Source organism: Triturus cristatus, chromosome 5_2, assembly GCF_964204655.1.
Source record: "Triturus cristatus chromosome 5_2, aTriCri1.1, whole genome shotgun sequence".
Lineage (NCBI taxonomy): Eukaryota > Metazoa > Chordata > Amphibia > Caudata > Salamandridae > Triturus > Triturus cristatus.
Genome location: NC_140588.1, coordinates 579,392,774 through 579,404,779, shown reverse-complemented (window position 1 = coordinate 579,404,779; position 12,006 = coordinate 579,392,774). Strand labels below are relative to the sequence as shown.

The window sequence follows — 12,006 nt, the reverse complement described above, 5'->3', positions numbered from 1 at the left end:
GGTTTATTCAGAAATGCATGAATTGGTATTCCGATTTGCATATACCCTAACTTTTCACTTAACCTCTTATGATATTTAGCCGCATTTCATATTTTCTTGTCCATGGGATGCAGTTCATCAGCACAGGAGCCCTTTTCGTTTTCCTTTGACTATGGCATGTGATCTGTTATGTCACATCAAGGAACGTGCACTGAACTATCAGATTAAAAAATGGTTGTTCGCAATGATGCAGACATCTAACTAGTTCCATCTAAATAGAGTTGGTATTTTTTAGTGAGGTGCATACAATGAGCCGACTGGATTCTTAGTTGAGTTGTAACTGTGATGTGGACAAATACAACAAAAATAGTCTGAATTTGAACTTAAGTTTGCCATGTTTTTGTTGAGGTCTGTCTGTTTTGTGTTTGCAATTTGTCACACATTTCCAACTGTACCAAGTGGCCAGGTTTAGAAATGTTCTTCTTTTTGTACAGAGGTTTGGTTGTCTGTGTGTGTTTTCCTAATGATCTGAAAACATCGGGCAGGGTAGGTACTTTAAATCAGCCTCAACACCAAAATTGCAACACGTTGTGTCCATAAGGTAATTTCTGGTATTGGATTTCAGATAAGCTTATATTCAGAATAATGAAGAGATCAGTGATAACTGTTGTACCATTCAATAAATTTACATTAAGCACGTTTAAAATGAATACATTAATAAAGTGGCTAGTAGTTCTTTTGAGAATGGTAGGGACACCTGACTTCATGGAGCCAAACCGGTATGACCATATTGAGAGTTAGGGTAGGTAAATGGTAGAAATTGCACAAACTATTTTATTTTTGAACCTCAATGCGTAGAAACTCCAAAGCCGGAAAACAACACTCTTGGTGGGCTGTGTGTGAAGTACCACCGCCCTCTTAAAGAGCTCAGTCTTGTGAGAAAGGATAAAGTATTTTTGTGGCAAACATGTCCAAAAGTTTGTTTTCTGCGTGGATTTTCAGTTTGAAAAAATTGCAGGCCTGAAACTTTGAACACGGAATGGCAGTTCTATTCAGCAAAGCAGACCAAGAACCTGTATCTTCTTGTCTCCTTGTGGGTTAAAGACAGTGGGTCTCTTTGAAGCTGTGATTTTGGCAACCCTTGACTTTATTTTTCAGTTGACAAAGGGTATCACCACTCATCCCACAGAAGAGTATCTCTTTACCTGGTAGCTCATCATTTGAACACAGAAGAAGTGTCATGATGTGACAAATGTTGCCACAGAAGGTAAAAACATCTGCATCATTGTGGCTGAAAGCTGAGGATATCTGCCTGCATCTGCACTTTAGTAATTTGATCTTCTTCACAATGCCACTCAAAAAGAAGTTGAGGAAGGGTTTCCCAATGTAGACCAGTGTTGCTTATTTGAGGCAAACCAGTCTGTTCCACCTTTTTATTCCACACTATTTACATGACAAGATCTTGCAACTGTGACAAGTTAGTTGTCAAATTGGAGATGCTGCATCAAAAAATGTGCGACCTTTTTCACTGGTCCTCAATATGTTTTTGGCTTCACAATGCTACCCTGAGTATTGGTTTTTTGGACGAGTCCGTCTGTAGAAGGCTGTAAACATCCTGACCTGTAACTCCATGTCACAGACATGTTGGTCATTTTGAGCCCTAAGAAGGACTGGCTTGTCAATGTTTTGCAATTACAAGCATGAAAAAGTCTCCCAGAGGTGGCAAGGTCGGCATTATTTATGAGTAAATGGCAGAGCATGAAAAGATTGGGACTTTTGATATGAAAAAGTACTGCGGTACGGTGTCCTTACAGAAATCCAAATGATTGTTATGTTAACTAGAATTTATGTTTCAGTAATCTTCCAGAAATTTTTAATCCCGACATTGGTCAGTTACAGCACTGTGTCTTGCGCTGGTGGAAATGGCAGGCACTGTCTGCAAAGTGAACAGCCAGCATATACACCATTCGTATGGTACGCGATTCGCTTTCAATATTCATCCAATTTTATAACCGACTTTCCTGGTCTGTTGTCGTGTGAGCTGTCGCAACGTCCGTATCAACGTTCGAGTTCCGGTGCCTCGAGTACCATACAAATATCTTTGCCTACGTACCCTGTGGGTTGGAATTATCACCACAATTAAAAAAGATCAGGACAAGGGACTATTGAGCCTTGAAAAAGTTGTGACTCTATATTCCCAATGTGGCGACGAAACACGTGTTGGCTGGCTAAGAACTTGTACGAATAAAAAAGAAAATGCCACTCACTGAGAAGGACAATAAATGTAAAGGAAGGAATTTGTGAATTAATCATAACAACTATGTTCTGTTTTCCTCTGTCTCATCCCAAGCCTTATGGGTCATTCAGAGGCGATTTTCATGTGTGACTAATTCTGCCCAGCATTGTCAGATTTTCAGATGCCCTAGCTAGGCATGAGACAGGCTCTTACCCTGTGTCATGCAGCCTGCCAGAGGCAATGGTATGTTTTAACTCCTCCCCCCCTCAGATTTATTGTCAGCTTTGCTCAGTGTTGAATCAAATATGGTTGTTGCAACTCGTGCCTTAAAGAAGACAAAATGCCCCAAGCCCCCTCCCATTGGAAATCTTGAGTTTACCATCAGTTAAAGAGTGTCAGGGCCTCAGTTGGCCAAGTGTTACTGCACAAAACCTGGCTGGCCAATTCAGCCTGAACGGAAAAGGGATTCATTGGTCTTCTAAGAAATCTTTAGAGCAATGGTTTATTTGAAGTGACAGTCCAGTCTTTTTTTGCATCTGTATGTTGGGAGTGGGAGTTTTGTGGATGCTGAGCAGCCAAACTCTGCCACTGCATTTCTGTACCTCTACACTCATACCGGTGTGCAACAGAAAATGCCCACCAATACAGCAATACTGCAGAAGTCGAGCCAGACCTTGAGGAAACAGTAAGTTGTGTTACAGCCATAGAGATCACTAGTAGTGCCGTAGCTCTCGTATTGAATGCTGAGTTCTAAAGTTCACACCTGGAGGATTGTGTCCAATCAAAAAAAACAGTCACCTTCAACTCCACCCTTTCCTTTGAAACTTAGTTTGGTACTGTCAGGAAGAGACCTGTTGTGCATCCTGAGGACTGCTGTCTCTGTACTCCTCTGGCACCAGTGATCGGCTTTTGTCCATGCATTGATAATGAGTCTCTTGTTTTTCCCTCAAAAACTGTTAAAACTGGAAGGAGCCCACAACTTTGCAGTCAGATGTGGCCTGAAGCCCAGAGCTGAAAATTGGGGCCTCTGGAACCAGGTTTGAGTCCTGGCTTGTGATTCTGGCCAGATCACTTAATCTCCATGTGCTTAAAAAGAAATTAGCATTGGCAAAACCAAAAGGTCTGGTGTATGTGAGAACTGTTTGCTTTGCCAATATCTTTTAGCAATGTAGTAGAGCAGCGTGGCTGCTGGGCTGCATGGTTTAAAGTCATAAAAACGTTATAAAAGTTAAAATAAAAGAAAGCGCTATGATGAGAGAAAATATATATTTTTTGCTTATAGTGCTTATTTTTAATAATATTTTGCCATGCTGCATAGAATCCACGCTGCTCGACAACATGTCTAGAAAACAGCTGGAAAGCCAATATCTCTCACATAGATCTATTGGCTTTGCCAATACTTTTTCCTACTTAGTCCGTCCATTCTCTCTAGTCTTCTTTCATTTCACTTATTTCTCCTGCTTTATTAGTTCACCTCTGTCGCTAGTACATTTCTCTCCTATTTCAGACTCTTCCCCCATCCCCATTACATGATGCCCTTAGGCTACTCTTTTCCTTCCCCGTCATTTCTTTTTCATCTCTACACTCAGCATTGTTTCTGACATTCTTTTGGTTTTGAAGTCCTTTGAATCCCTCCAAGCCTTGTCTATTCGTTTTATTACTGTTCCTTAGGGATTGGCTTTATTGGATTTAACTGCTAAAATTAAAAGATGAAATGATTGTCTAGTGTTAGTGCCTGATTTCCTTAATCTCAGAAAGATAAATTACTATTAGTTCACCGAAAATATAAAGGCAGTACCCCAAATTCGGTCTGCATTAAATTAGTGCTTATAGTTATCTTGGTCAAAGATTTTCAAAGCTGTATTTTTTAACATATTTGGGGTTCTGTTGATTACAATAGAGTTTCAACATGATGTAACTGAAGGAGACCTCAACAGAAGGCGTTTGTAACATGGGTCCCGGGCTCACTGTGCCACTGGAATCAAGCTATCCTGGCTGATGAGGGCTGAAAGCCCGAAACCGGTCCTAGGATGCTTGTTTCCGGTCCAGGGAGGACCTGGCTTGGCAGTTCGGGCTGGACTGTTCCCATGAGGCACAGGGTCAAGGCTGATTTGCATATGGCCAGGTCTAAACTGGCGTGGCATGGTGAGCAAAAGAATGATGGATTTAACCCAGATCTTTTGACTGGGGGTGAATGTTTTGATTTGTTCAGCATTCCGTCCAATTGTGTGTCTTTAGCTTTCTCGCCCTAAGTCCGCCGGGTATGTCCAGACACGGGTCCCGGGCTCACTGTGCCACTGGAATAAAGCTATCCTGGCTGATGAGGGCTGAAAGCCCGAAACTGGTCCTAGGATGCTTGTTTCCGGTCCAGGGAGGACCTGGCTTGGCAGTTTGGGCTGGACTGTTCCCATGAGGCACAGGGTCAAGGCTGATTTGCATATGGCCAGGTCTAAACTTGGGTGGCATGGTGAGCAAAAGAATGATGGATTTAACCCAGATCTTTTGACTGAGGTTGAATGTTTTGATTTTGTTCAGCATTCCGTCCATCAATTGTGTGTCTGTTGATTTGTAATATTTATCCTCTTTTCAGATGGATAATCTATTTATGATTGTATATCTCTACAGATGCCTTGTTTGCTGATGTGTGGATTAGTCACTATTCTTATGCATGAATTGGGGTCCTGCTCCCATTCTTCATGATGACTAGTAAAGAACAGTCCTGTTTACTCTCCCTTTTTATTAGCTCTAGACTGTAAATTTCCAAAAAAAAAGCTTTTAAACCTTTGCATTGAAACGTTTAATAATGTTGTATTTTTTCACTAGCCACAAGCACAGTGACTTTTTCTTTTTAGATTGTAACTGAAGCCAGCTTAAACATAAACATTTTCCCAGTGTTTCTTTGTAATTTCTGTTAATTCCCTAATACAGTTAGAAAGAAGATTCAACTGCATATTGGTGAAGGGCAAATAGCACACACTTTGAGTTGTTAGTTATTAAGAAATATGAGTGGCATAATGGAAGCACACTGTGGCTTCCAAAAGCACCAATGAACATGATCTATTGACAGTGAATAATTTATAGCCATGCCGAAAATTAAAAAATCCGATGCAGACCCACATTCTGCGACATTACCCTTGATAAAATGTTGTGGTCAGTACTATTGTGCAGTGCTTTGAGATTAAATTGTCACATCACTCACTGTTCTATCTCATCACTGTCTAGGTCCACAATGACCAAAACGTGTAAGTGAAATGGAAAGTGACACATTGGGGAGACATTTTCCTCTTCCCTGCTCACTCAAAACAATAAGCAGCTATGACTCATTCTTCAGCATTAATTCATTCAGATCCATAGTTTTGTTTGTGATTTAATTTAGTTTGTGGACTTTTTCAATTGTTAATGCTGAGTTTGCATGATGGTTTAGATATTAGCATGTTCTTCATCAATTATTTACATTGTGAGAATTTGTGATATTGCCAGTAGGGGCATATTGAGGTTGTCTGTTTCCTGATTACGTTTAGTGGGGATCAATGCGTCATTCTGAAGCTGGCTAGTTAAACTTTTAAATGGAAAACATCACTTTATTTCATGCGCATGGAATGTGGTTTAGTTTCTGCAGTTCATTTAGGTTTAGAGATTAAAAGACTAAATTGTGCTTTATTCATTTAACAAATCGGTCAGTATATTTTCCATTGAGTAGAATCATCATTGCAGATATTCAGAGCTCGTGCATGACTTCAGTTCTTCACATCTTCAAACATGCTATGTTTCCAGACGTATGCATTTGACAGCCACAACTTCACTGGATTTCACGAGCCAAATGTTTAAATCATTTGTTTTCTGTAGTGCACGTAATGAATAATGACTGGATTTTCATTCTAATCCAGCAGAGGATGAAGCTGTGAATATAATTAAGAGGGAACCATCTATCGAAGAATGCCCAGAAAAACTGAACAGTGATGCACAGTTGGAAAAAGCCAAGAAGGTTCTTCAGGGAAAAATATGTAAAAGTGAAAACTCAAAACGAAAATGGAAAAAGCGTTTTGGACACCCTCTAGATCCATCAAATAGACCTGTAAAATCCTTAAGCAATACGTCCCCAGGAAACGAGGGCAAGTACCCATGCACTGAATGTGAAAAATTCTTCAATCAGAAAGAATCTCTTATTAGGCACATGAGAACACATACTGGTGAGAGACCTTATCAGTGCGATGGATGTGAAAAAAGCTTTGGTTACACTTCAGCACTTAACAAGCATAAAAGAATTCACACTGGAGAGAAGCCATATAAATGTGTTATTTGCAGCAAATGCTTCACTCAGAAAGGTGATCTTAGCAGACACCAGAGAATACACACTGGAGAAAGACCTTACAGGTGCTCGTACTGTGATAAAAGCTTCAGCCAAAACGGAGATCTTATAAGACATCAGAGAATTCATACTGGTGACAGACCACATAAATGTACAGATTGTGAGAGAAGCTTCAATGACCATTCCTCCTTAATTGTGCATCAAAGAACCCATACAGGGGAGAAACCATACACATGTCCTGAATGTGATAAAAGTTTCCCTTTAAGGTCTGCACTTACAGCTCACAGACGAACACACACTGGAGAGAGGCCGTACAAATGTGCGGAGTGTGGCAGAGAATTCAGTTACAAGCAACTTTTAACAAATCATTACAGAGTCCACACAGGTGAAAAGCCCTATCAGTGTACAGAATGTGGGAAAAAATTCAGGGTGAAAGAAAATCTCAAAATTCACCACAGAATTCATACAGGTGAAAGGCCGTATCATTGCAATGAATGTGGCAAAAGTTTCAAAGACAGTTCAGGTCTCATTCAACATCAAAAGACCCATGTAAGAAAAAAGACTGATGTATTTAATGAATGTGATGAAAACTTCAACAGTTGCCCAGATCTCATCCAGCACCTGTAACAAAAGATGGATTAGTTGAAGAAGCTGTTTGGCACACCACAAACACTGAAAATAGCACTTGAAGCTAATATGAGAAATTATTAATGCAAAGCATTATTCTTTCAGACCCTAACTCGAGATACATTTATTTATTATTTGAAATTCTCAAAACAGGGTAACGCGTCTCAAAGTAGCATAATATGAAATTTTTTATGTACGAGCATCTCTACTTCAAAAAAGACCAAAAGATGAAAAATAGTTTTGCACTCCAGCCATGCACTACCCAACCGTCGGAGAATCAACCTTAATGACAACAAGTTGTAATTCTCAGAAGGATACTGGATGCTGCAGTCAGAGTTTCAGCAACTGTAGGAAATTTAAAAAAAGCTGTGCATGGCATTTTTTTAAGGCTCGACTGACTGACTAAACATCACCGTAGCTGTTGTAAAAGACTTTGAAGCATGCGGAGAAGAAGAATGGGGACAGAGGAGTGTTGATAAAGGACAAAGCATTGCTTTAGTTGACCAGATCACTGGTCATGCCCACCCCTTTAATTGATATATTCACAATACCACACATACATAAATTATGTATCATCACTACAAGTAGCAAGAAGGATTTTAAGAAACAAATCATTACTCTTATTTTTCTGAAGATTTTTGATTTTTATAACTTTTTTCCTTATTACTAGTTACTAATTGGTGCAAATCGATTTCAAACTTGGATGTATACTCCTTGTTCTCATTAACTGGATAGTTGTATTCACAGGCCGTTGTTGTGACTGTGCCCTAAAAAACATTATCTGGACAATCATGTTTATTCTATTCTGTGATGAAATCTAATTTTCCTAGAAATGTCCAACCTCCTAGTTTAAAAGATCTTCATTTGACACTTTTTGCATCACAGAACCCCTGCATCACATGACACTGGTTTTCTCCTCAAGAACACTCATGGAGTAATGAATTCTCCCTTAAAGAGCAACCATGCATTTTGCAATGAATAGGGTAAAGATTAACCATCTCTTTATTCTAGTTGAGTTATTGAAGGTGTGTTGTAAGTGATCAGTAGTAAGGAAATTACTACCCGTATGCAAGTTGTGGGTCCCAGTTTGATAAGCATGTAGTAGCATACATTTGGTTGTTGGGTTTTGTTGAAGTAGGAGCAGTGCTTAATTTGAGCCGGTAGTTGCTGGTGGGGCTCACCAGCACCCATTTATGGGGACTGACACTTATTTTTCCTCATCAGACATTGACCGCAAGCAAGAATGGGAAAAACACAAAAAAGGTAGAGAAGTAGGAAGAGAAAGGCAGAAAAACAGTTGCAAATGGAGTAAGCAGGGACCTGCATGAGTGAGAGAAAGGGCCAGGGAGTGTCTAATAGTGGATGGAAGAGCAATGAGGTTGATTCAAGACTACGGAGCCTTGGTATTCGGTGCGCCAACGTTTAAAAGCAATGGCTGCTGGTTTCACAACAGAGCTTTGGGCATTCATTCTGTTACAAATGAAGCACTGACCAAATGTCTGCAGCCATTTCAGTTTCTCTGTAGCAAAGTAGCACTGTGAGTGCTATTGGAGCATTGTTGTGTTCAGGTCCTGTTTTGTGTTTGGTTGGTATGTTACAATTATGGTTAAGAAAGTTCAGTTAATGAACACTTTTCAGATGTGCTTTATACCAAGACAGCTATTGTGTGCCCTTCAAGTGCTGGTTTAATTATTGGCACTTTGAAAAGGCATGAAAACTACAAAATAGCTCCCCTCAGCACAAACTTGGCATTGTGCAATGAAAAAAGAAATGCATCGAACATGAAAAAGTTAATTTGAAAGATTACCGTCTAGGGCAAAGCATTTCAGGATTTTAAAGTATGTTAAACAACTTACTTGCTGCAGAGCACAGCATTTGTAAAAGCGAGATTGCTAGTTCAAAACACTGAGCATATTTCTGAATGCTTTTATGTGCTTGCTGTGGCAGTGTATATGGACATGACCATTATTAAACACGCATAGATTGTTTAAATATCCTTCCACGCTTGATCAAGAAAAGCACATTTTAAATGAACATTATTTTTAGGCTGAATTTTGGTATATTACCTTTACATTGTTTGATGTGGATCTTTTATTTCCATTGGCAAGCTCACAAATAAATTTAGATGCTCATCCCTTTTCACTCACGTCTAGAAAGTTGCTTTTGCTTGTGTCAGGGAGCCTTTAAAGATTCCAGTTATTACTGGGTTGTGCATTCTCTCAGATGTAAAATGTGCATATTCACGTTTTTTGGTTTAATCAAAAGCTTGAATCTGTAACTCAGATGTGGAAATGTCTGTACCATAGCCATGTACTGTGCACGAAGAGATATGCTAAATTTTCTCAAAACCCAAGTTTTATTTTGCCATTTCTGTCTTGATTTTAGAAAAGATGCTAATGAAGAGTTCTCACTTGGAATAGTGTGGGAGCTCCAGGTTTTATCAAGTATGGTAGCTTGGATGTAAAAAGGCTGTTTTTAGGTTGTCTCACTCTCCTTACTCAGCGGTTACTGTTCATTTTCTGCATATTCCGTACTTGTCATGGACTTTGGGGACATGTTGACTTGGCAATGCCGATATTTTGCCAGTGATGTCACCATTGACTTCACATCCCTGCCTCTTGCCTCTTACTAAGTTTACAAATGAACCCTAGCTGATATCCAGCATATTTTTCTCACAACAAATCTGTTTCTGTTCCACTACTCCTTTTACCCCCAACATTAACTCTCTCTTTCTGTTTCCTTGATAACTTTTGTTCACAAGATTAGAATAAGTACCTTGCCGAGGAGGCACATTTAGAGTGAAATTGTTCTTACATCCTTTGTTCTAAGGGTGTGTGTGTGTTTTACGAGCACAACATTGTGCTATTTCACTTCTATTCCCAACTTTAGATCCACTGACTTAGTATATCTGTTGAATAATAATATTCCAAGATGCCATACAAAAAACAGGGAAACTGAAGTCTTTTGATGCTGCCACTTTGGGGATAAGACTATGCAAACTCTTGAAGAGAACTTCCCCAGTTAAAATATATCCAGCCAACTGGACACTTATATTCAAAATTGACTTCAACCTTTTGGAGAGAGGAGATCATTCCAAAGTGCCTATGGCTCCATGGCAACTACTTACTAAGTTGAGCTGTCACTCAAGAGATTGTGGATAGGGAAATAGATGACCTGCCCAGTCAGAGACTGTTGCTGGTCTCTTGCTTCTTCAGCAAGTCTGTTCACTGGGTGCGGAGGATGGGCAGGGAGCTCATCTCTTTATGTAGGTGTGCATCTCTTGGCATGCCCTAGGCCACAGACTGTTAATATGTTTCTTCTATTGGGTCACATGGTGATCCTCGAGAACTGGCTTAAGTCCAGTGAAGTTTAATATAAATTTTCAGACTTCATTGAAGAGGATATTTCCAACCAGACAACTTGACTTTGCCTTTACAGTAGATGCCATTCTCTACCTTATTTTGTATACATTTTCATTACCGTTGTGCAGTACTGTAGCTACTTTCACAGATGCATGGCAAAAGTGACTTATTAGCCAAGAAACCAATATGAAATGTGGTAATGGTAATGACAACTGCTTTATTTCAGATAAACACCCATGAATACAAAGCTGAGTTTTGCATTGTGCAATACTATTTTTTTAAGCCTAGTTGACTTGCCGCAGAAAATGACACGTATTCTCTTAGTTGCCCAGGCCATTTCCTACTCTCCTTGAATATGGGCTTCCCTATTGGCAAGTACAGTGCCAAGAGTTGAAATCCTCCAATTTAATCCTCTCCCCTTTCCCCCGACATCAGTTGTGTCTTGTATAGCTAGTTGTGGAAGAAAGCTTCATTTTTCTTTTTTCCACCCTTGGTTGTACTTGCATTGTTTTATTCCCTGTGCCACAAATGTAAATTGTATTTGTGTTGTAAGGTATATTGTTTCCCTTTTTGATGGAGGTGCCTATTGTACAAATAAAGTGGTGATTCTGTTCTTCTGCTCACTCTGAGTTTGTCAGTGCCTCCAGATTTGTAAGCATAATTTGCCTCAGACGCTGCTTCCTGCTTGGAATATTATCTCAATGAGTAATTGATAGTAAGCTTTTTAGTGGGTGTTAAATTGACCAATGCACCTTGCAAAAAATGGATTAGTCCAGATCTTTGCTTAACCTAAAGAAACATGAAGCTTGGTGGCACATTATTGCCTTTTCTGCTGACCCCAAACTAAAACCCCAAACAAATTTAGAACGTACTATTTGAATCTTAATTTCGTTAAAAAAAATGAAACACAAAAAGATGTTATGTTATGGGTATGATTCTCTTTGTAAAAATGTTGTACTGTGATACACTAAAGACTTAAGGAGGTTCTGAGATTATTGGCACAGAAATAATTCTAAAGACAAAGCAAGTAGAGTAGAATTATCAAGTAGCTTAAGAGTCTCACCTGATTTACAAGAGTATATATGTGTAACTTGAAGTACAGTACTATTGCAAAAAGAATACCGCACAACTTTTCATTGTGATTAGAAGACTATCTTCAAACTGTTGCTTGTACCACTTTCATACATAGACATGTTAGCTTAGTGACCCATTATTTGTTGGTCTGTTGTTCACTTCCTGCCTGTTCTGTTTTTGTGCTGTGTTGTTCAATGAAGTAAACAGTATTTTAAAGATTATTTCAAATGCTTTGTTTTTTGTTGTTGCAGCTAAATTTGTAATTTGTTATACCAGTTAGGCAATTGCCAACTAAATTCTATATATATACATATATATATATATATATATATATATATATATATATATATATATATATATATATATATATATATATATATATATATATCCTGGAATAGGACATCTAGTGCACAGTGCAC

The 12,006-nt window shown here is 39.0% G+C and overlaps 1 protein-coding gene across 5 annotated transcripts in view; it reads left to right on the top strand.

Annotated features, from left to right (window-relative positions):
- Positions 1–12,006, top strand: part of LOC146829026 (uncharacterized) — a 143,980-nt gene that overhangs the window by 73,053 nt on the left and 58,921 nt on the right. For 2 of the 5 annotated variants that reach the window (XM_085607663.1, XM_085607662.1), the window contains exon 6: positions 6,103–11,808. The exons of 2 other annotated variants lie outside the window; for them this stretch is intronic. In XM_085607663.1, the coding sequence (XP_085463789.1) occupies positions 6,103–7,151 (1,049 nt within the window). In that variant the 3' untranslated portion in view covers positions 7,152–11,808. Of the gene's footprint in view, positions 1–6,102; positions 11,809–12,006 lie in introns of those variants that run through there. One more of the 5 variants, XM_085607664.1, reaches the window with a different exon arrangement.